The sequence below is a fragment of the Bombina bombina genome, chromosome 3 (genome assembly GCF_027579735.1).
Source record: "Bombina bombina isolate aBomBom1 chromosome 3, aBomBom1.pri, whole genome shotgun sequence".
Lineage (NCBI taxonomy): Eukaryota > Metazoa > Chordata > Amphibia > Anura > Bombinatoridae > Bombina > Bombina bombina.
Genome location: NC_069501.1, coordinates 864465099 through 864490983, shown reverse-complemented (window position 1 = coordinate 864490983; position 25885 = coordinate 864465099). Strand labels below are relative to the sequence as shown.

Genomic DNA, 25885 nt, shown 5'->3' with positions numbered 1-25885 from the left:
GAGATTCTGCAGAACATAAAGACTGAGCAAGTACCAAGATATCGTCCAAATAAGGAAACACTGCAACACCGCGCTCTCTGATAACAGAGAGTAGGACACCGAGAACCTTTAAAAAGATTCCTAGAGCTGTCGCTAGGCCAAAAACGAAGAGCAACAAATTGGTAATGCTTGTCTAAAAAAAGAAAATCTCAGAAACTGAAAGCAATCTGGATGAATCGGAATATGAAGATATGCATCCTGTAAGTCTATTGTGGGCATATAATGCCCTTGCTGAACAAAAGGCAGAATAGACCTTATAGTCACCATTTTGAAAGTTGGTACTCTTACATATCGATTCAAAATTTTTAGATCCAAAACTGGTCTGATTGAATTTTCTTTCTTTGGGACAATGAATAGATTTGAATAAAACCCCAGACCCTGTTCCTGAAACAGAACTGGCATGATTACCCCAGATAACTCCAGGTCTGAAACACACTTCAGGAAAGCCTGAGCCTTTACTGGGTTTGCTGGAATGCGTGAGAGAAAAAATCTTCTCACAGGTGGTCCTTACTCTGAATCCTATTCTGTACCCCTGAGAGACAATATTCTGAATCCAATGATTTTGGACTGAATTGATCCAAACATCTTAGAAAAAACTTAATCTGCCCTCTACCAGCTAAGCTGGAATAAGGGCCGCACCTTCATGCGGACTTGGGGGCTGGCTTTGATCTCTTAAATGGCTTGGATTTATTCTAATTTGAAGAAGGCTTCCTATTGGAAACAGATTCCTTGGGGAAGAATTTGGTTTCTGTTCCTTATTTAAGAACAAAAACGGTTAGAAGCTTTAGATTTACCCTTAGATCTTTATCTTGAGGCAAAAAAACTCCCTTCCCCCCAGTGACAGTTGAAATTATTGAATCCAACTGTGAACCAAATAATTTATTACCTTGGAAGGAAAGAAATAGCAATCTGGACTTAGAAGTCATATCAGCATTCCAAGATTTGAGTCACAAAGCTCTTCTAGCTAAAATAGCTAAAGACATAGATTTAACATCAATTTTGATAATATAAAAAAAATGGCATCACAAACGAAATTATTAGCATGTTGAATCAAGTTAACAATGCTAGACAAATCATGATCCGATAGTTGTTGCGCTAAAGTTTCCGACCAAAAGGTTGAAGCAGCTGCAACATCAGCCAAAGAAATTGCAGGCATAAGAAAAATAAATAAAATTTCCTTAGACAAGATACAAGTTTCCTATCTAAAGGATCTTTAAAAGAAATACTATCTTCCATAGGAATAGTAGTACGTTAAGCAAGAGTAGAGAAAGCCCCATCAACTTTGGGGATCTTTTCCCAAAACTCCAACCTAACTGCTGGCAAAGGATACAATTTATAAAACCTAAAAGAAGGAATAAAAGAAGTACCAGGCCTATTCCATTCCTTAGAAATCATATCAGAAATAGCATCAGGAACTGGAAAAACCTCTGGAATAACCACAGGAGGTTTATAAACAAAATTTAAACGTTTACTAGTTTTAATATCAAGAGGACTAGTCTCCTCAATATCCAATATAATCAACACTTCTTTAACAAAAAACGAATGTACTCCATTTTAAATAAATAAGTAGATTTGTAAGTGTCAATACCTGAGGAAGGATCTTCTGAATCAGATAGATCCTCAACAGAGGAGGATAATTCAGTATGGTGTCGGTCATTTGAAATTTCATCAACCTTATGAGAAGTTTTAAAAGACCTTTACATTTATTAGAAGGCGGAATGGCAGACAAAGCCTTCTGAATAGAATCAGAAATAAATTCTTATAAATTCACAGGTATATCTAGTACATTAGATGTTAAAAGAACAGCAACAGACAATGTACTATTACTGATGGACACATTCTCTGCATGTAAAAGTTTATCATGACAACGTATAACAAACCACAGCTGGAGATATAATCTCCACAAGATTACAACAATTGTACTTAGCTTTGGTAGAACTGTTATCAGTCAGCAGGATTCCAACAGTGATTTCTGAGACAGGATCAGATTGAGACATCTTGCAAATGTAAGAGAAAAAAACAACATATAAAGCAAAATGATCAATTTCCTTATATGGCAGTTTCAGGAATGGGAAAAAAAATGCAAACAGCATAGCCCTCTGATAGAGAAAAAAAGGCAAGAGGCATATAGGAATGGGGTTTAAAATAATGAAAATATTTAGCGCCAAGTATGACGCACAAACAGAGAACATTTTTTGGCGCTAACAACATCCGGAAATGACACACTCGCATCATTGAAGACTCAACCTTGTGAAAGGACTCGGAGTCCACAAAGACGCTGGAAATGACGAATTTGCGTCATCGAACGTAACTTTGCGCCAAAAATGATGCCTAAATCTGCCCGCAAATTTAAAATGACAATCAATTGAAAAAAGACTATACCCCAGATAAGAAATTTTCCTAAAAAATGCATTTCCCAGATATGAAACTGACAGTCTGCAAAATGAAATATACTGAAACCTGAATCATGGCAAATATAAATACAATACATATATTTAGAACTTTATATAAATACATAAAGTGCCAAACCATAGCTGAGAGTGTCTTAAGTAATGAAAACATACTTACCAAAAGACACCCACATCCACATATATCAGATAGCCAAACCAGTACTGAAACGGTTATCAGTAGAGGTAATGGAATATGAGAGTATATATTGTCGATCTGAAAAGGGAGGTAGGAGATGAATCTCTACGACCGATAACAGAGAACCTATGAAATAGATCCCCGTGAGGAAAACCATTGCATTCAATAGGTGATACTCCCTTCACATCCCTCTGACATTCACTGTACTCAGAGGAATCAGGCTTCAAAATGCTGAGAAGCGCATATCAACATAGAAATCTTAGGACTGAAACAATCCTTCCCACCTCACGGACCCACAGGTCCTCTCGAATGCTTAGTTGAACATGAAAAATAATGATAACCTGAGCCTCGGCGCTTCTACCGAACCAGCCGAGCAGAACAGCGCCACGTGTCTGAACAGCCGCAAGACCGAACGAACCCGACAGGACCAGCCTGCACCTAGGGTCCCAACTGGCAAGCTGCATACATTTTCCCTCACTGGGGAAAAAAACTGAAAACAGACATTTTTAATATAGGACTAACATGTCCAAAACAACTTCTGAAGAAGTAATAAAGAGTATCAATCCCAGAAAGTTCCCGAAGGAAACAAAAACAAATAAAATATAAGGCAACCCTGAGGTTAACACTCAAAAAGACACAGGTCTACCCGCAGGACCAGCCAAACGGACCCCTATCTTTCAAAATTGGGAAAGGTCTCAAACAAAAGACAATCAGGAGATTACTTCATCCCCACATGTCTAATGAGGTGCACCATTAGAATTAGCAGACTGAAAATTCCCGTATCTGGTAACGATATGGTCATTCAATAACTGAAAAACATGTCTGAGCAATATGCAAAGGTGCGCAATCCTTTAACGAAAGGCACAACACTCAGGGACAATTAAACCCGCGGGGAACTGTAGAGGCCCTCCCCAAGGTGGAAGGCCTGGGACAATAGGGGACGAGCACATTCTCAAATAAACATCTGGACTCTGCAGACGAACAATCGCCAACATTAGGTCAACACAGAATCTGAAATCAAAATAGTCTCAGTATCAGAATCCTCCATAACTGAATCTGAAATTAGTACAGTCTCAGCATCAGAATCCTCCATAACTGGATAGAGGATATTTAAATATGGACTAAATTAGTAAAAACAAAAACGGCACCTGACACCTCCAATGGCTGGGGCACTCATCACCTCCTATGACCAGACCCCTGCGGACTAGAAAATTTCCTTTGCCACACGGTCAGGAATGCGGAAATGGAAAACAGAACGTAACCACGCCCGAACCGTACAGTCCAAAAAAAGCGCACCCAACTAAAAGGCCACGTCACTTCCTAAGGCCTCAATGTTCCAAACCACAAACCCATAAACATCACACATAAGCAGGTTGAATCACATAACATGATTCAATAACCCCCCTCAGGAGATATTAACCCTCGATTCCAAGATACTACAAGAGACTCACTGAGACCCTTATGATAAGTTAGACCCGCAAGGTGGTAGCCTCTCGGGAAAACATTCACATTACAGTACATTGATGAATAAAGTAAAATGAAATGATCTTACCGTAATCTACGCCGTGGAAAAGGAACACGGCCTTTCAAGTGTGACGAATAGTAGCATCGCCTCCACCATGGACTTGAGAGAAGAAAGCAGGCAGCGGTGCGAAGTTCGACAACTGATGGCTTGCGGAGCTGTTAATCTGAGTCGGGATGGTTTCGCATCTCCGGACTCTAACTTTCATCCAAGCCCTCACTGAGAGACTGACAGGACTACTTAAAACTGTCCCATGCCGAAGAGTACTACCCTTCATAAGAGACAAAAAACAAAAATGAAAAATTCTGACACTTCTCTGCCAACCTCCTGGGACGAAAGGCAAAGAATGACTGGGGGATGAGAGGAGTGGGAGGAGTATTTAAGCCTTTGGCTGGGTTGTTTTTGCCTCCTCCTAGTGGCCACGTTCTTATTTATTTCCCAAAAGTAATTAATGCAGCTGTGGACTCTTTCCATTTAAGAATATATATATATATATATATATATATATATATATATACACACACATACACATACATATTTACACATGTATTTGTATGTACCTGTAATACGCTTGCTACTTCCGACATGCGCAAAGAGACCCTATAAACCCATTTTTGATTGTGCGCAACAGTAACCACTTGTTATCTATCCCTAAACTGTATGGTTCCCCTCACAATCATTAATAATTATCTATGTATTTCTAATGGTATATAACCAAATTAGTAATTTTCTGATATAACAGGAAAAATTATCTGAAAAGTTATAATTCTGAAAAAATAAAATCTTTATGTAGAAAAAAATGATTTACCTAGTGGTTTAAATCATGATTTAAATTGATTTGTTTTAAATCAAATCCATACTGCATTAAAAGCTCTATTGATGGTAAGGTCCGGAAAACAGGCTTATGTAAACTTCTTGTCTAATAAGGCAAGAACCAGTTTATTAATTAAGATAATTTACTAGTCTAAGGAATCCTCAAAACATTCTCTATCAATGAGCTCCTGAGATCCTAGAAGCAATGTGGAGCTGGGGCCATTTTTCTAATGAATACGCTTTTGAGGCTCAAGAAGTATAATGCCAATGAGGAGAGGTGGAGAGAACCTGACTGTACAAGTATGGAAGGAGAAATCACCCATAACCTATAGGTTAGAGATCATCATTGACTGAAGGAATACAAGTTTGTTTGAAGGTGCGCTGCATGTGAACAATGTGTCCATGCTCTGCAAGATACCATATAAAGTATCTTTCAATCCTCAATATTGTTGCTATATGAACTAGAATGTTTATGTATAGACTGCAGTTATCTGAAGAACTGCTCTATTAAGGTAAGCAAATTAGTTATTATTATTATTAAGAAGTTTATAAAAGTGTATACAATTAGTGCTTTGACGTTAATACAGATGCATAATAAGAATGTAAAGCAGAATAACATTTTTGCTTACCTGCTAAATTCTTTTCTTTCGGAATGATGATGGTCCACAGTCCTCCATAACATATGTGATATATTTCCCGCCACTAGGAGGAGGTCAAGAACCCATACAAGAGCTTTAAAATCCTCCCACCTACCATCTCTCTCTCGTTTTGTGTATAGCCGAGTAGAGAATAGAGAAAAAAGGTAGGAAAGGCAAACCAGGGTCTATAGAGAGGGCGGGGCCTGTGGAACATCATCATTCAGAAAGAAACTAATTTATCAGGAAAGTATACATTTTGTTTTCTTTTGTAAAATGATGATGGTCCACAGTCCTCCATAACATATGGGATTAATACCCAAGCCAATGGTCTATGTTACGGACAGGGTGGTAAAATACTTTCACTGACATTTCCTACTTAGCAGACACCACGGCCTGAAAGACTTTCCTGCCAAAAGCTGCTTGTGAAGAAGCAAAAGACATCAAAATGATAAAGTTTAGAAAAAGTTTGTAAGGAGGACCTTGTGGCAGCTTTGCAAATCTGTTTCAAAGATGCATCATTCTTAAAGACCCATGATGTTGCCACTGCTCTCGTTTAGTGAGCTGTAATACATTAAAGTGGTGACTTACCCACCACCAAGTAAGCCTTGTGAATCACTTGATTAACCCAAGATGTCAATGCTACTTTACTAGCTTTCTATCCTCTATGATTCCCAGAGTAATGTTTGGTTTAGTCTTGGACTCCATTATAAAGACAGTAACTGGTGGTAAAGGAGCTTTTTTCCCCTCAGGATTAAAAATTCAAAGGAAAGAACAGAAGAGGAAACTAATTTTGTTCCTTTCGCTCCTCTGGAGATCAGAAATCTTCCTCTTCTAAGAAACCTGAGCCCTCCAAGTCAGCCTGAAAGCTTGGTTCTTCTTGGTCAAAGCCCAAGCAACCTAAAAAGTCCAACAACACCACTAAATCAGCATGAAGGTGTGGCTCCCGAGCCAGAATCTGTTCTGGTAGGGGGCAGACTAAGTCTCTTATCCCAGTACCTGTATCTCAAAAGGGTCAAGGGTTTTACTCCAATCTGTTTACTGTCCCAAAGAAGTAAGTGACCTACAGACCTGTCTTAGACCTAAAGATGTTAAACATGTTTGCCAGGGTTCCCACTTTCAAGATGCAAACCATTCACACAGTACTGCCCTTACTGACATGCGCAAAGAGACCCTATAAACCCATTTTTGATTGTGCGCAACAGTAACCACTTGTTATCTATCCCTAAACTGTATGGTTCCCCTCACAATCATTAATAATTATCTATGTATTTCTAATGGTATATAACCAAATTAGTAATTTTCTGATATAACAGGAAAAATTATCTGAAAAGTTATAATTCTGAAAAAATAAAATCTTTATGTAGAAAAAAATGATTTACCTAGTGGTTTAAATCATGATTTAAATTGATTTGTTTTAAATCAAGTCCATACTGCATTAAAAGCTCTATTGATGGTAAGGTCCGGAAAACAGGCTTATGTAAACTTCTTGTCTAATAAGGCAAGAACCAGTTTATTAATTAAGATAATTTACTAGTCTAAGGAATCCTCAAAACATTCTCTATCAATGAGCTCCTGAGATCTTAGAAGCAATGTGGAGCTGGGGCCATTTTTCTAATGAATACGCTTTTGAGGCTCAAGAAGTATAATGCCAATGAGGAGAGGTGGAGAGAACCTAACTGTACAAGTATGGAAGGAGAAATCACCCATAACCTATAGGTTAGAGATCATCATTGACTGAAGGAATACAATTTTGTTTGAAGGTGCGCTGCATGTGAACAATGTGTCCATGCTCTGCAAGATACCATATAAAGTATCTTTCAATCCTCAATATTGTTGCTATATGAACTAGAATGTTTATGTATAGACTGCAGTTATCTGAAGAACTGCTCTATTAAGGTAAGCAAATTAGTTATTATTATTAAGAAGTTTATAAAAGTGTATACAATTAGTGCTTTGACGTTAATACAGATGCATAATTAGAATGTAAAGCAGAATAACATTTTTGCTTACCTGCTAAATTCTTTTCTTTCGGAATGATGATGGTCCACAGTCCTCCATAACATATGTGATATATTTCCCACCACTAGGAGGAGGTCAAGAACCCATACAAGAGCTTTAAAATCCTCCCACCTACCATCTCTCTCTCGTTTTGTGTATAGCCGAGTAGAGAATAGAGAAAAAAGGTAGGAAAGGCAAACCAGGGTCAATAGAGAGGGCGGGGCCTGTGGAACATCATCATTCAGAAAGAAACTAATTTATCAGGAAAGTATACATTTTGTTTTCTTTTGTAAAATTATGATGGTCCACAGTCCTCCATAACATATGGGAATAATACCCAAGCCAATGGTCTATGTTACGGACAGGGTGGTAAAATACTTTCACTGACAGTTCCTACTTAGCAGACACCACGGCCTGAAAGACTTTCCTGCCAAAAGCTGCTTGTGAAGAAGCAAAAGACATCAAAATGATAAAGTTTAGAAAAAGTTTGTAAGGAGGACCTTGTGGCAGCTTTGCAAATCTGTTTCAAAGATGCATCATTCTTAAAGACCCATGATGTTGCCACTGCTCTCGTTTAGTGAGCTGTAATACATTAAAGGGGTGACTTACCCACCACCAAGTAAGCCTTGTGAATCACTTGATTAACCCAAGATGTCAATGCTACTTTACTAGCTTTCTATCCTCTATGATTCCCAGAGTAATGTTTGGTTTAGTCTTGGACTCCACTATAAAGACAGTAACTGGTGGTAAAGGAGCTTTTTTCCCCTCAGGATTAAAAATTCAAAGGAATGAACAGAAGAGGAAACTAGTTTTGTTCCTTTCGCTACTCTGGAGATCAGAAATCTTCCTCTTCTAAGAAACCTGAGCCCTCCAAGTCAGCCTGAAAGCTTGGTTCTTCTTGGTCAAAGCCCAAGCAACCTAAAAAGTCCAACAACACCACTAAATCAGCATGAAGGTGTGGCTCCCGAGCCAGAATCTGTTCTGGTAGGGGGCAGACTAAGTCTCTTATCCCAGTACCTGTATCTCAAAAGGGTCAAGGGTTTTACTCCAATCTGTTTACTGTCCCAAAGAAGTAAGTGACCTACAGACCTGTCTTAGACCTAAAGATGTTAAACATGTTTTCCAGGGTTCCCACTTTCAAGATGCAAACCATTCACACAGTACTGCCCTTAATACAACAGGGCCAATTTATAACTACAATAAACCTCAAGGATTCACACCTGCACATTCCTATCCACAGGGATCACTATCAGTTCCTGAGGTTTGCTTATATGGACAAACACTACCAGTGCCGGTTCTCTTAAAGGACCAAACACATCATTTTGCAAGCTTCTAATTGTTAGCAGCATTAGCAAAAAAAAATAGCTAATGCATGTATATGGCAACTGTTATCTACACTGAAAGCTTTATTTAAATATCCAATATTGTTTTTGGTGTATAATGTCCCTTTAAGAAATTATCCCAAAAGCTGCCAGAGGGTTACAAATGGTTAAATAGGTCACCCTTCTGTCCTCCCCCTCCCTTATTACTTTAACAATACCAGTACTACTTCGGTTATAAAAAGAAAACTAGCGTATAACAAGCTCAGGATGGCGGGACTGTAATCCCACCTCATAACTAAATTTCATGGACTACTATGTGCAACACTTACCAAGGACTTTAGCTGTATGATGCGGCAGGGCTATCATAGATCCTTTTACAAAATGTCAAACTGAATGTATTGCATTTTCAGCCTTGTTGTATTGTGCAATTTCTCATAATAAAGCTTGTTTAAAAAAAAAGAAAAGGTTAAATAGTTAAAATAATGCTTCCAATGCTATTGGAACTGTTAGGGACATTATAGTGAGAAAAAAATTGTGTCATGAGGGGAGCAGGTTAAGTCCCCTGTCTATACTGTACCTACAAATATGCTGTGTCTGTGCTGTGTAAAGTTCCTTACCTTATGCAGCACCCCTCCACTGGCTTACCAGGCATGTCATCTATGTTAATGCAGTTGCATCAGTATCCAGTAGAGAACCCATCCAGTGCAGGTATCAAGTACTGCAGAGGATTGTAGTAGGAAATATGAAGTCCCTCAGAGGGAGTCTAGGGACAAGTCCCTGCAACACCTAAGGGTACTTATGGCTGAAGTCCTGTTAGGGAAATGCTGTGCACATCACAGGGTATTCCTGTCTCCCTGTATCATTCAGCTGCTGTGAAGAGTCTTTTTTTGTCTTAAATGATACTCCCCAGGGACTCTGGGTCTCACATAGGTCTGAGCTACCAAAATGTAATCCATAAGCAAGTAGCTGGAACAACTTCTATTCTAAACCATCTACTACGAGGCCAAAAACAAAACTAGAGAGAGAGAGATGGAAGATAAGCGCGTTTTAAAGCTGTTGTATGGGTTCTTGACCTTCTCCTAGTGGCCAGAAATATATCCCATATGTTATGGAGGACTGTGGACCATCATCATTTTACAAAAGAAAATAAAAATGTACATATTAGGATGTGGAAATTTGGAGGTGAAAAGGTGGGCTATTTATTGAGAAATTTCATGGAACTAGTACCAACTACATAATAAAGTTTAATTGTTTTGATAAAACATTGTGGGAATACAATGCAATGCAATACAATATTTAAAACCACTGCTGACCCCATTACCTGCATAGACCCCCAAGTATAATTTCAGGTCAAGTTGCTCTGGCTCTGTTCCAGTGGTATTGGCACTTAAGGTGGTATTTAGCTTCTCCTGTTCAGTCGCCCTATAATAATCAGCAACAAATCAACATTAAAACACAAACATGATGATTTTAGAATTAATATACATAAAATAATGTAAAAAAAAAAAAAAAAACAGGGCCAGATTACAAGTGGTGTGTTTTTTTTAAAGCTGTAGCTCTTAAGCAAACACAGCCAGAAGAAAAATGTTAACATTTTATTGAAAACGTTCAAGGTAAATGGTTTGTGCAAAATCCCAACGTGCTAACCAGATATCGTGACTGTATTAACTTCTCCCTATAGACGTCAATGGAGCATGCAGATGAAAAACAAAATTGCTTGCACTCTGGCGCAACACCTTGTTAGACCAAGTGTGCTTAACCCGAAGGTATCTATCTATCCATCTATATATATATATATATATATATATATATATATATATATATATATATATATATATATTATATATATATATATATATATATATATATATATATATATATATATATATATATATATATATATATATACAGGGAGTGCAGAATTATTAGGCAAATGAGTATTTTGACCACATCATCCTCTTTATGCATGTTGTCTTACTCCAAGCTGTATAGGCTCGAAAGCCTACTACTAATTAAGCATATTAGGTGATGTGCATCTCTGTAATGAGAAGGGGTGTGGTCTAATGACATCAACACCCTATATCAGGTGTGCATAATTATTAGGCAACTTCCTTTCCTTTGGCAAAATGGGTCAAAAGAAGGACTTGACAGGCTCAGAAAAGTCAAAAATAGTGAGATATCTTGCAGAGGGATGCAGCACTCTTAAAATTGCAAAGCTTCTGAAGCGTGATCATCGAACAATCAAGCGTTTCATTCAAAATAGTCAACAGGGTCGCAAGAAGCGTGTGGAAAAACCAAGGCGCAAAATAACTGCCCATGAACGGAGAAAAGTCAAGCGTGCAGCTGCCAAGATGCCACTTGCCACCAGTTTGGCCATATTTCAGAGCTGCAACATCACTGGAGTGCCCAAAAGCACAAGGTGTGCAATACTCAGAGACATGGCCAAGGTAAGAAAGGCTGAAAGACGACCACCACTGAACAAGACACACAAGCTGAAACGTCAAGACTGGGCCAAGAAATATCTCAAGACTGATTTTTCTAAGGTTTTATGGACTGATGAAATGAGAGTGAGTCTGTATGGGCCAGATGGATGGGCCCGTGGCTGGATTGGTAAAGGGCAGAGAGCTCCAGTCCGACTCAGACGCCAGCAAGGTGGAGGTGGAGTACTGGTTTGGGCTGGTATCATCAAAGATGAGCTTGTGGGGCCTTTTCGGGTTGAGGATGGAGTCAAGCTCAACTCCCAGTCCTACTGCCAGTTTCTGGAAGACACCTTCTTCAAGCAGTGGTACAGGAAGAAGTCTGCATCCTTCAAGAAAAACATGATTTTCATGCAGGACAATGCTCCATCACACGCGTCCAAGTACTCCACAGGGTGGCTGGCAAGAAAGGGTATAAAAGAAGAAAATCTAATGACATGGCCTCCTTGTTCACCTGATCTGAACCCCATTGAGAACCTGTGGTCCATCATCAAATGTGAGATTTACAAGGAGGGAAAACAGTACACCTCTCTGAACAGTGTCTGGGAGGCTGTGGTTGCTGCTGCACGCAATGTTGATGGTGAACAGATCAAAACACTGACAGAATCCATGGATGGCAGGCTTTTGAGTGTCCTTGCAAAGAAAGGTGGCTATATTGGTCACTGATTTGTTTTTGTTTTGTTTTTGAATGTCAGAAATGTATATTTGTGAATGTTGAGATGTTATATTGGTTTCACTGGTAAAAATAAATAATTGAAATGGGTATATATTTGTTTTTTGTTAAGTTGCCTAATAATTATGCACAGTAATAGTCACCTGCACACACAGATATCCCCCTAAAATAGCTATAACTAAAAACAAACTAAAAACTACTTCCAAAACTATTCAGCTTTGATATTAATGAGTTTTTTGGGTTCATTGAGAACATGGTTGTTGTTCAATAATAAAATTAATCCTCAAAAATACAACTTGCCTAATAATTCTGCACTCCCTGTATATATATATATATATATATATATATATATATATATATATATATATATATATATATATATATATATATATATACACACACATACACATATTTAGACATATATAAAGCTCTGGAGAAAATTAGAAGACCACTGTGAATTTATCAGTTTCTCTAGTTTTACTATTTATAGGTAAATAGTAACAACATTTCTCCTAAATTGCAAATAAAAATATTGTCATTTAGAGCATTTATTTGCAAAAAAATGACAACTGGTAAAAATAAAAAAGATGCAGTGTTTTCAGACCTCGAATAATGCAAAGAAAACAAGTTCATATTCATTTTTAAAGTGATGGTAAATCCTAGCGTTTTTGAAACGCTAGGATTTACCAGTGCAACAAATAAAGGGGACTTTCAGTCATGAAGTATAAAATACATGATGAAAGTTCCTTTATTTGTCTGCAGCGTTCACTGCGCTGAGCGCCTCAGGCCGCTCGCAGCAGAACGCCATTTTTTTAATAAAGTGACATTTCCACCTCTTAGCCAATAGCCGTGCAGCCTAGCTGGTATTATGCCGGACAGCTAGCATGCTATTGGCTAAGATCATGACTGAAAGTCCCCTTTATCTGTGGCACTGGTAAATCCTAGCATTTCACAAACACAAGGATTTACCATCACTTTAAACAACACATTACTAATGTTTTAACTTAGCAAGAGTTTAAAAATAAAAAAAAATGGTGGAATAACCCTGATTTTCAATCACTGTTTTCATGCATCTTGGCATGCTCTCCACCTGGTCTTACAAATTGCGGATGACTTTTAGGATAACCTTGCACGTGGCTTGATTCATGCATCCTTCACAAAGATAAATCTGCCTGCTTCCTGGTCATCTTCTCTGTCCAATTTTCAGCTTTGTCCATCTAATAGTTGGACGGAGACCTGGAGAGGCCTACAAGCCATAGTGTCTCACACCTACTGTGAAATTTGGTGGAGGATTGTCATTAATTTTTTTCCAGAGCTGTATATTTACAGTATATCCCTTTCCATTCAAACACTTTATCATATACCATAAACCGATTTTTTTTTTTTTTTTTTTTTTTATTGAGGTCAAAGTTTTGGCATACATATCGAGTATAATAACATTGCATAGTTGCATTCCAAGAAAGGACTTATGGCAAGGTACATCACATAAATTACATATTAATAAGGCATATGCAATTAACAATATCCACTATATCAAAGACTATGGATTACAGAATAGACGTTGACATGTAGCAGGTGACGTCTACTATCTGTATGATATAAAGCTCTGAAAAGGAGCAAGTGCTGCAGAGGGAAAAGAAAAGAAAAACAATTTAAAAAGAAAACACAAGTTTCGGCACACATATAAAGCTATAGCATTGCGTAGTCGCATTCCATCAGGACTTATGGCAAGGTACATCTTATGAATTACATATTAAAAAGGCATATGCAATTAACAACGTCTGCTACATCAAAGAGCATAATATAGATTTCAAAGTAAAAGTTTGCATGCAGTAAATGATGTCTACTATTTATATGATATAAAGCTCTGTAAAGGAACAGTTGAGTTGCTGTAGAGAGAAAAGAAACATTTTTTTTTAAAAAAAAAAAACATGTGCCAATATCCACCTAAGCCTTCTATAATGAACAGGAGGCCACTCTTGGACCTCATACTTTATTGGGTAATGACATTAACAGAAGGCTATTTGAAAAAGAGGAGACCACTTGTGGATCTCATTATTTGGACCTCAGGTGTTATTTTATTATTTGGCTATAAGGTTAAAATAGAAGGGGGGCAAGGCAATTGTTTATCACACAATAGTGGCCTACCAGAGGATTCCAGCTATTAGCAATATAGCTTTAATTCAGGCTAAAGGTAACAGTCCAACTCCACAGTAAGTAGTTGGTTTATTTGGCAAATACATATATTTAGAGGGAAACATAGGCTTAGAACCTGTAAAAATCTGTGTATGTGGTTTGCATATTATATAGTGGTGAACTATGGTTTCTTGAGGGATATGCTTAGCAAAGCTGAAAGGGAGAGACACCCAACATGGCCTGCAGATCCTATACTAACGGTAAATTGGAGCTTCTGTAATGTATGCAATTAGTGATCCAGCTATCACACTCATGGATTCAGTAATAAAGACCTCCTCCCATTGATCAATAATATTAAAGGTCCGCCATCTCGGCTGCAGACAGCAAAACCCCAGAACTCCATAAGGGAGAGCAGGGAACAGGCACTCCTGAGAATAGCTGGAGGGATTGGGATAAAATATCACTGGGGAATAGTTGTGACATCTAAATAAGTGAAACCATTTATGCTTGTCCTATAGGTATATATTAGGTAAACATTCATCTCCCATAACAAGCATATACTAGGAGTAAATATAAACAACAAATATAAACTACGGATCACTCAACTTTGAATGTCCAAATAGGTAGTAAACCGTGGGGGTTCGCCACTTTGAGCAATACATATGAGAAGAATTAACCCACACAAGTCCTCAAAACATCAATGTAGGGTTTAGGTTATGAAGAGCTGCAATGAGGACCCAAGTATGCTTGTCTGTGTAGGTGTCACCATAAACTGAAGTCAGTCCATAATGAAATATAGTTCCAGAGCTAGGTGAGATTATAGCTGGGTTGAGAGCCACACTGAGTGTCCACCATTCATCCTCCAGGGCCAGCACGGCGATCTGCAGTATCACAGCAGCCGACATGGGGGAGTTAGGTAGATCTTTTTGGCTCCTCTGGGCAAACAGGTTAGGACTTCTCAGAAGAGACAAGAGCAAAGAAGAAGGCGACTGGGTTGGTGCGGTTAGGCTTGCTGCAACTGTGCCCACGGGGCTCTCAGGAATAGTTGGTGCGAGTGCTCTATCTAAGCCACGCTGATCTGTTTGAGACAGCGCTACCCCCGTTGCGGCAGGGGTCTTCTCACCCTCCATGATGGGGACCAGTTTAGACACTGGGATGTTGTCTGGGTCCGCGTAATTCGGCTTAGTCGTGCCGCCGCCATTTCCCCAGGCTGTGATGAGGTCATTCTCAAGTCGTGAAAAATGTGCATTCAGTAAGTTAGCAATCTTTGTAAGTAGGGTAGCTTCAATGGGCTCCATCCGGTATTCCTAACAATGAGATCACAGTTTGCTATGTGCAGGATCAGTACTTTCGAAGTACTTCTTAAGCACTCAAAGTGCTGCTTAATGACAGGGCCAAAGGCGCCCTGCTGGGGGGTATATTGAAGGCCATGATCTTGTAACGGCTCCGGGTGTCAATGCCAGCAGCAATTCTCTTGATTTCAGGCACAATGATTGTGGCTTCCAAGGTATAAATCCACTCTCAGAAAATATTACATGGATCAAGTGGCTAAAGGCTGAATTTTCAAAGTTTTCCGTGAAAAGCTGTAGCAGCATGCAGCAATGCGGCTGACCATGGCTGCTACCCGGAAGTTCCCATACCATAAACCTTTTAAAAAGCATTATGAACATGTATATGAATAATGTTATTATATAATGTATAAATGAGTGCAACACTTTATTTTAATGTAATTATGTTGTTTGGTGCACATTTTCTTTTTAACGCTAACCCTTTACAAGAGGTCTTACGTAGTGCTAACCTGATGAGCTCCACTTGTAATCTAGCCCACAGTTAGGTATGTTTAATAGATAGATACAACTATATAACTTGGTGATTCATAACAAAGAAAAGGATGTTCTTATATTTTAATAGAAAAATAACTCTTAAAATAAATGACAATAACTATAAACAGGCATCACAACTTACCAATAAGAGAGCCACCAGTCTTGCAAAACATAAGCAACCTATAAGAGAATATGACATAGTTATATAGAGCTGCAAGTTTAATATATATAAAACAACAGGATGACAAAACCTGAGGCAGAGTATTAGTATATTAATTTTAAGATACATAAAGCTCTGAAAATATGTTTCATGCATGCATGTTAGAAAATATTAGGATTACAGCCACACAAGAAATGTCCAAAAGCTCCCTCTCTCTTCTTCTCATGGAACTGCATATACATAACATACAGTGGATAAACATAAGACAAAAAACAAGAGAGTTTGCCCTAGAGACATTTTGGGCAAGATTACAAGTTAAGTGTTATTAACATGCTCGAGCGTTAACTGCGCTAGAGCTTTTTGCACATGTCGGGTTGCGCTCGTATTACAAGTTAAAAGTAAACTATTTTCACTTGCGCACTACCCGCCGAGCATAAAAAGCCGAACTTACAATATCAAGGGTGTTATAAACTATTCCCCCATAGAATGTCAATGGAGCAAAAAATTAAATAGAGCCGAACACCCTACTCATGTGCAAACCCGACATTAAAATAGGAATATTTCACATTCAAATGTTCTTCACATACAACAATATGTTCTATTTATTCATAAATACATATTTCTATATACTGTATATCTGATGGTATTTTTGTACAATATATCTATATAATATATATATATATATATGTATATAGGAATTTTTATTTAAAAAAAAAAATAAGAACATATTATGTTATGTGCAGAACATTGGAATGTCAAATATTTACTGTATATACACATTATAACACTTTATTAAAAAATAATATTGCATAAATATGATTTTAAATGTTCTCATCTACTTAAAGGGACACTGAACCCAAATTTGTCTTTTGTGATTCAGATAGAGCATGCAATTTTAAGCAACTTTCTAATTTACTCCTTTTATCAAATTTTCTTCATTCTCTTAGTATCTTGATTTGAAAAGCAAGAATGTAAGTTTAGATGCCGTCCCATTTTTGGTGAACATCCTGGGTTGTTCTTGCTGATTGGTGGAGTAATTTAACTGACCAATAAACAAGTGCTGCCCAGGGTACTGAACCAAAAATAGCTTTGATGCTGTCTTTTTAAAATAAAGATAGCAAGAGAACGAAGAAAAATTGATAATAGAAGTAAATTAGAAAGTTGCTTAAAATTGCATGCTCTATTTAAATCACGAAAGAAAAAATGTGGGTTCAGTGTCCCTTTAACTGCAGAAGGCTCCAATGCACATATATATATTGTCAGGATGCCAGGAATCAGACTGAGACAAGAAGTGCAAAAATAATCACACCTTTATTAATAACAAAAATAAAATAAAAAGTCCACAAGTCAAATAACAAGCCAGGAGTCAAAACCAGAGCTGGTAGTCAGACGAGCCGAGTCAGGAGCCAAAGCGAATAGTCAGACAAGCCGGAATCAGGAACAAGCCAGGGATAAGGAACCAGGAAGGACGTCAGACAGCCAGGTAATACACAGGAACTCTCACAAACAGGTCTGAGACAACGCAAAGGCAAAGCATACTGAACAGAGGCCCTTTAAATAATAAGTGATGACATCACAATTCTGAGACTGCATCCTGTCTCACACAGATGATGCACACCAGTCTGGCCATAAAAGGAAGTGCAGGAAATGAGCAGCATCCCCCACAATGCACCATAGTCAGCAAGAGAGGTGAGTAAAATGGCTGCCAGCAGCACAAGGCAAGCAAAACAGGGAAAAAACCCTAACAGTACCCTCCCCTCAATGACCCCTCCCCGCGGGAGGACAAAAGGCTTATTGGGGAAACGGGCATGGAAGGCACGGAGGAGGGCGGGAGCATGAACATCAGAGGAGGGAACCCAAGAACGCTCCTCCGGACCGTAGCCCCTCCAGTGAACCAAATATTGTACACGGCCCCTGGACATACGCAAGTCAATAATGCTGCTGACCTCATACTCCTCATGGTTGTCAACAAAGATAGGATGGGGACGAGGCAACACAGTGGTAAACCGATTACAAACCAATGGTTTCAAGAGGGAGACATGAAAAACATTGGAGATGCGCATTGCAGGAGGAAGGTCCAGAGCATAGGCCACAGGATTGACCCATCAAAGTATTCGAAAAGGACCAACATAACGGAGAGCCAGTTTATTGGAAGGCACACGAAGGTTCAAGTTGCAGGAGGACAGCCAAACTCTCTCACCAACCTGGTAGGAAGGCACGGGCAGACGCCTACGATCAGCCTAGAACTTTTGGCGCTGCATAGAACGATGAAGGCAATCCTGAATCTGCACCCACGTGGAACAGAGTTGTCGGAGATGCTCTTCCAAAGCCAGAATACCCTGAGACATGAATGAATCGAGCAACAAGGATGGTTGAAACCCATAATTCGCCATGAACAGGGATAACTTGGAGGAAGCATTAACAGCACTATTACGAGCGAACTCTGCCCAAGGTAACAATGACCAATTATTGTGGTGATCTGAGACATAGCAACGGAGGAACTGTTCCAGAGCTTGATTAGACGTTCTGCAGCCCCATTAGATTGAGGGTGATATGCCGAGGAGAAGGAAAGCTGGATCCCCATTTGAGCACAAGAGGAACGCCAAAATTTGGAGACAAACTGGCTACCCCGGTCCGACACTATCTCCTTGGGTAATCCATGTAAACGGAAGACCTCCCAGCCAAAAATTGAAGCAAGATCCTGAGCGGTAGGCAACTTCATCAAGGGAATGCAATGTGACATTTTAGAAAAACGGTCAACCACCATAAGGATAACAGTATTGCCATTGGAAAAAGGGAGCTCGACAATGAAGTCCATGGAAAGATGTGTCCAAGGACGCTCACCATTAGCAATAGGTTGAAGAAGACCCACAGAAGACGTTGAGGAGTCTTATTCTGTGCACAAACTGAGCAGGAGGCAACATACGCAGCAACATCAGAATAAAGACCTGGCCACCAGAATTGTCGAGTGACAGACCAAATCATTTGGTTCTTGCCTGGGTGACCTGCGGCTTGAGGATAGTGGTAAGTGTGCAAAAGTTTAGTTCAAAGATTCTCAGGAACAAAACACTTACCACTAGGTTTCTCAGGTGCATTGGTTTGTGCAGCCAGGATCTCCTCCCCCAATGGAGAAGTCAAATTAGTACATATGGTAGCTAAAATATGATCAGGAGGTATAACAGGAGTAGGTACAGACTCCTCCTTGGACAGAGGCGAAAATTGTCGAGAGAGGGCATCAGCCCTAACATTCTTACTACCAGGCAGGTAGGAGACCACATAATTAAACCGAGACAAAAATAGCGCCCATCTGGCCTGTCGGGGCGACAAACATTTTGCTTCAGATAGATAAGTTAAATTCTTGTAGTCAATAAGAATGAGTACTGGCACACTGGTACACTCGAGAAGATGCCTCCATTCCTTGAGTGCCAAAATTATGGCCAGTAATTCCTGCCACCAATTTTATAATTGTACTCCGCTGGAGACAATTTCTTAGAGAAGAAACCACACGGATGCAAGGAACCGTCAGGCGTAGGACGTTGAGACAAGAGGGCACCTACTCCAGTCTCAGACGCATCGACCTCAAGAACGAAAGGCAGGAAAGGGTTAGGATGAGCCAGAACTGGAGCGGCAGCAAAGGCACTATCTAAGGCCTTAATAGCAGTAGGTGACCAATTGAGTGGATCATTTTCTTTATGGGTCAAAATCTGTGATAAGTTTGACCAAGGAAGAAAAGTTTTTAATAAACTTTCTATAGTAATTGGCTAACCCCAAAAAACATTGAATAGACTGAAGACCAACTGGGCGAGGCCACTGCAGAACTGCAGATAACTTGTCAGGATCCATGGAGAACCCTGCAACGGAGATAACATAACCTAGGAAGGTTACTTGAGTCTGATGGAACTCACATTTCTCAAGTTTACAAAACAGGTAGTTCTCACGTAGTCTCTGAAGAACCCGTGTAACATCAGAACCATGAGCCTCAAGTGTGGGTGAGTGTATGAGGATGTCGTCTAAGTACACCACAACACACTGTTGCAACATATCTCGTAGGACATCATTAATAAATTCCTGGAAAACAGCAGGAGCATTACATAGGCCAAAGGGCATTACAAGATACACATAATGCCCGCTCCTGGTGTTAAACGCTGTTTTCCATTCGTGGCCCTCCTTGAACCTAATGAGATTGTACGCTCCTCTCAAATCAAGTTTAGTAAAGACCGTAGCTTCCTTGAGGCGGTCAAAGAGTTCCATAATGAGCGGAATAGGGTAAGCATTCTTAATGGAAAGACGATTAAGACCCCTATAATCGATACATGGTCTTAACCTTTTTCTTCACAAAGAAGAAGCCAGCCCCTGCAGGAGAGCAGGATTTGCGGATGATCCCCCGCGACAGAGCATGGGCAACATACTCCATTATAGCACAATTCTCTGCAACAGACAGAGGGCAAACCCGGCCCTGCAGGTCTATGGCACAATCGTAAGACCGGTAAGGAGGCAACGTACCGGCACACACCTTGTCAAAAACGTCTAGGAACTCCCGGTACTCCTCTGGCAATTGAGATACCGAAGAAGTGCACAAGACTTTAACTGGTTTCCGAAGACAAGTGGAAATACATTGTGGGGACCATGACAAAATTTCGGACCTGCGCAAGTCGAGACTGGGATTGTGCTTTTGGAGCCAGGGATAACCCAGAACAACGGGAAAAAGTGGAGAGTTTATCACCTGGAACTGGAGGGTTTTAAAATGGAGAGCCCCAAAAGCCATGGACAACGGAGCAGTTTTGTGAGTAACGAGTGCGGGCTGAAGGGGCCTGCCATCAATGGCCTCAATAGCAAGCAGAACGGGCCGAGGCAAAACAGGAATGGAGTGCTTTGATAAAAAAGCACTGTCAATGAAATAGCCCGCAGCACCGGAGTCAACAAGAGCCTGGGTGACTATGGAGGAGTCCACCCAGGAAAGGACAACCGTGACCAAAGGTTTCTCCTTAAGCAGTTCCGGGGACAAGAATAAACAACCAAAGGTCTGCCCCCGACAGGACCTTAGGTGTGAGCGTTTCCTGGCCGTGTAGGACAAGACTTCAAAAGGTGGCCCTGTAACCCACAATAGAGGCAGAGCCCCTCCCTCCACCTAAAGGCCCTTTCCGCTGTGGAGAGATGTGTGAATCCCAACTGCATCGGCTCAGAAGTACCTGGTGACTTGGGACCAGGAGGCATGGGAGGAGAGGGAGGCATGGATGGGAACGAAGACGTAGGAGACAAAGGAACAGGAGGCTTCCGCAAGCGCTCCTTGAAAGAGGACCTCTCTCTGATTCTAATGTCAATTAGGATAAAAAAAGACACCAATGCCTCGAGATCCTCTGGTAAATCTCTGGCAGCTACTTTGTCTTTAATTGCATCAGAGAGCCCATGAAAGAAGGCGGCAACAAGGGCTTCATTGTTCCAACCAACCTCTCCGGCAAGCATATGGAACTCATACTGAGCAACAGATCTTGTACCTTGCTGAATGGACATGAGTCATTTAGCAGCAGAGGAGGAGCGAGACGGAACATCAAATACCCTTCGAAAGGAGGCCACAAATTCAGGGTAATTTGAAATCACAGGTTTATTAGTCTCCCACAAGGGATTAGCCCAGGCAAGAGCTATGTCAGAGAATATTGAAATGAGAAATCCCACCTTAGCTCTGTCAGGGGGAAACGCCTGAGGTAACATCTCAAAGTAAATTCCCACCTGGTTCAAAAACCCTATGCACTGAATAGGATCGCCTCCATATCGCTGAGGTAGAGGTGTAGAACCGGACATGATCCTGGTAGGACTAGGTGCAGCAGTGGAAACAGGAGCAGCCATAACTTGTGGTACACTTTGGTCCAAATGTGCAGTGCGAGTCAGCAGGGTTTTTAGGGCTAGTGCAAATAGATCCAAGCGGTGATCCTGTTCATCCGTCCTGGAAATTATGGCAGGTAAAGGTGGATTATTAGCACCATCAGGATTCATGGCCATTGCGTAATGTCAGGATGCCAGGAATCAGACTGAGACGAGAAGTGCAAAAATAATCACACCTTTATTAATAACAAAAAAAAAATAAAAAAAGTCCACAAGTCAAATAACAAGCCAGGAGTCAAAACCCGAGATGGTAGTCAGACGAGCCGAGTCAGGAGCCAAAGTGAATAGTCAGACGAGCCGGAATCAGGAACAAGCCAGGGATCAGGAACCAGGAAGGACGTCAGACAGCCAGGTAATACACAGGAACTCTCACAAACAGGTCTGAGACAACGCAAAGGCAAAGCATACTGAACAGAGGCCCTTTAAATAATAAGTGATGACATCACAATTCTGAGACTGCATCCTGTCTCACACAGATGATGTACACCAGTCTGGCCATAAAAGGAAGTGCAGGAAATGAGCAGCATCCCCCACAATGCACCATAGTCAGCAAGAGAGGTGAGTAAAATGGCTGCCAGCAGCACATTGGAAACAAAACAGGGAAAAACCCTGACATATATATACTGTATACGGTATATATATTGTATATATATATATATATATATATATATATATCATGACTGATACTACTATTGTGTTAATCTATGCCTCTATTCTCAGTTTTTTGGCTTATAACCGTACTATGCAAGCAAAGTTTATGTTGTCTCGTCCTACGGGACATTTATGACAGATTAACGTATTCGCAACTGTATATCACATCATATATATATTTCATGTTGTTCTACTTGAGGCGATACAATTTACCAATCAGTATATTCTCCTTATATATATATATATTTACACTATCTCATCTTTTGCAGATGATTATACATTATGTCTTATATATATCGTTGAGTTTCTATATTTCTCACTATGTACGTCCTGAAACACTGTTGTTTCTATTGTTGATTGTAGACTCATTTTATATTTACTCTAACTAGTATGCAGCCACAGGGTTAAATTTCTCTATACTAGATTGTTGAAATGGGCGTGTTTTTGTATCATTCATTAGGTTTTACAGCCTATTAGATTCCATGTTACACTTTTTTAAATTGTACACATCTGCGTAGCACTACAGGCTATGATTACGGCTCTCAGCCGAAACATGTAAGCCATTGGTGTCACGCTCTCTTCGTTTTAATATTTGGCTTTGCACTGTTTACCCATGAGCTTGTACCGCTCTATTTTATTTTATTGGACTCAATAAATTTTTGTTTTAACTCTCAAGTGCTTTTGAGATTGCATATTTTCTTCGTTTTGCTACTTCTTCACCAGTTTATATATCCCATGATATTTTCCTCACTACACTGCAAGTGCCGGGTGAAGGTTTCTTGAGACACACCCCCATTACATCACGTCTGACGTATCGTCTAGTCACAAGCACAGCCGCTGGCCGGGAATTGCGGATAGAGGCGGAAGGGAAGGAGACCAGCAGAGAACGCTGCTGTCGGATGTTGTTACGATCCGTATGAGTAAGGATCTCCAACCTTCGGTGCACATGAGTACACCTCTGACGGCTGCAGGAAATTGAATCTTCAGGGAGGGTGAGTGTGTCTGCCACAAAGTCCCGGTAACCGGAGATGGTATCAACTATACATTACTTTAGGGGTTTACAACGTTTTGTCTTTTTCTGAATACATATATACAAACATATAAATACATAAATACATATGTACACACATACATAAACACACTCACATGTAACAGCGCTACAATTTAGCCCTTAGTATTTTGTGAGTTGTAAATGGTTAGAGCTAAAGGGGGCCATGTGAAAAAATAAAAAGTATTGGACGGCTTCTATGTTAGTTTAGATCTTGATCTGGACAACAATGAAAAGCACACTCCCTCAGACACATCAAAGACTACTTTCCCAGCCAATCAGTGAGTCAGATGTAAACTGCGCTTTAGAAGTTACCATACACCAGCAAGACTAGCACAAAGTTAGTGCAGTTTGTTATTGCAGTTTACACCAATATCCTTTTCAGTGGAGATAACCGTCCTACATTCCAGTGAAAAATGGATCTATGTGCACACGTCATTTTAAATTTAATGTAAATTTTGATGCTTAAGTGCCCGGTTTTTAAAAATTTGATTAAAAACAGGGGCACTTTAATTCATCAAAATTTACATTTCACTCCTGTTGTGAAAAAATCTTGACAGCCGCTCAAGCTTCCTCTGCCCGTCGCAAAGCCTCTTCCTGGGTCTAAAATGAAGAATTCTGCTTCAGAGGATGACCGATCCATCATTTCTGACGTCAGAAATTGATTGCGATGACCGGGGGAAGCTGGAGCGGCTGTCAAGATTAAAAGGTAAGTTTTTTTTCACGAGTGAAATGTAAATTTTGATGTATTAAAGTGCCCCTGTTTTTAATAAAAATTTTAAAAACCGGGCACTTTAGCATCAAAATTTACATTCACTTTAAAGTTCACGGAAATAAAATATTTTTTTCATATATTTTACACATTCTCTATGTGCAGCCTTTTATCTTTCATTCCATAACATATCTACAGGGAGTGCAGAATTATTAGGCAAGTTGTATTTTTGAGGATTAATTTTATTATTGAACAACAACCATGTTCTCAATGAACCCAAAAAACTCATTAATATCAAAGCTGAATAGTTTTGGAAGTAGTTTTTAGTTTGTTTTTAGTTATAGCTATTTTAGGGGGATATCTGTGAGTGCAGGTGACTATTACTGTGCATAATTATTAGGCAACTTAACAAAAAACAAATATATACCCATTTCAATTATTTATTTTTACCAGTGAAACCAATATAACATCTCAACATTCACAAATATACATTTCTGACATTCAAAAACAAAACAAAAACAAATCAGTGACCAATATAGCCACCTTTCTTTGCAAGGACACTCAAAAGCCTGCCATCCATGGATTCTGTCAGTGTTTTGATCTGTTCACCATCAACATTGCGTGCAGCAGCAACCACAGCCTCCCAGACACTGTTCAGAGAGGTGTACTGTTTTTCCTCCTTGTAAATCTCACATTTAATGATGGACCACAGGTTCTCAATGGGGTTCAGATCAGGTGAACAAGGAGGCCATGTCATTAGATTTTCTTCTTTTATACCCTTTCTTGCCAGCAACGCTGTGGAGTACTTGGACGCGTGTGATGGAGCATTGTCCTGCATGAAAATCATGTTTTTCTTGAAGGATGCAGACTTCTTCCTGTACCACTGCTTGAAGAAGGTGTCTTCCAGAAACTGGTAGTAGGACTGGGAGTTGAGCTTGACTCCATCCTCAACCCGAAAAGGCCCCACAAGCTCATCTTTGATGATACCAGCCCAAACCAGTACTCCACCTCCACCTTGCTGGCGTCTGAGTCGGACTGGAGCTCTCTGCCCTTTACCAATCCAGCCACGGGCCATCAAGACTCACTCTCATTTCATCAGTCCATAAAACCTTAGAAAAATCAGTCTTGAGATATTTCTTGGCCCAGTCTTGACGTTTCAGCTTGTGTGTCTTGTTCAGTGGTGGTCATCTTTCAGCCTTTCTTACCTTGGCCATGTCTCTGAGTATTGCACACCTTGTGCTTTTGGGCACTCCACTGATGTTGCAGCTCTGAAATATGGCCAAACTGGTGGCAAGTGGCATCTTGGCAGCTGCACGCTTGACTTTTCTCAGTTCATGGGCAGTTATTTTGTGCCTTGGTTTTTCCACACGCTTCTTTCGACCCTGTTGACTATTTTGAATGAAACGC

The 25885-nt window shown here is 39.9% G+C and overlaps 1 protein-coding gene across 1 annotated transcript in view; it reads right to left on the bottom strand.

The window, feature by feature from the left end:
• Positions 1-25885, bottom strand: part of ABCC4 (ATP binding cassette subfamily C member 4) — a 994138-nt gene that overhangs the window by 480323 nt on the left and 487930 nt on the right. The window contains exons 17-18 of the mRNA XM_053707839.1: positions 16170-16207; positions 10240-10340 (exon numbers count right to left, since the gene is read on the bottom strand). Of these exons, the coding sequence (XP_053563814.1) occupies positions 10240-10340; positions 16170-16207 (139 nt within the window). The remainder of the gene's footprint in view (positions 1-10239; positions 10341-16169; positions 16208-25885) is intronic.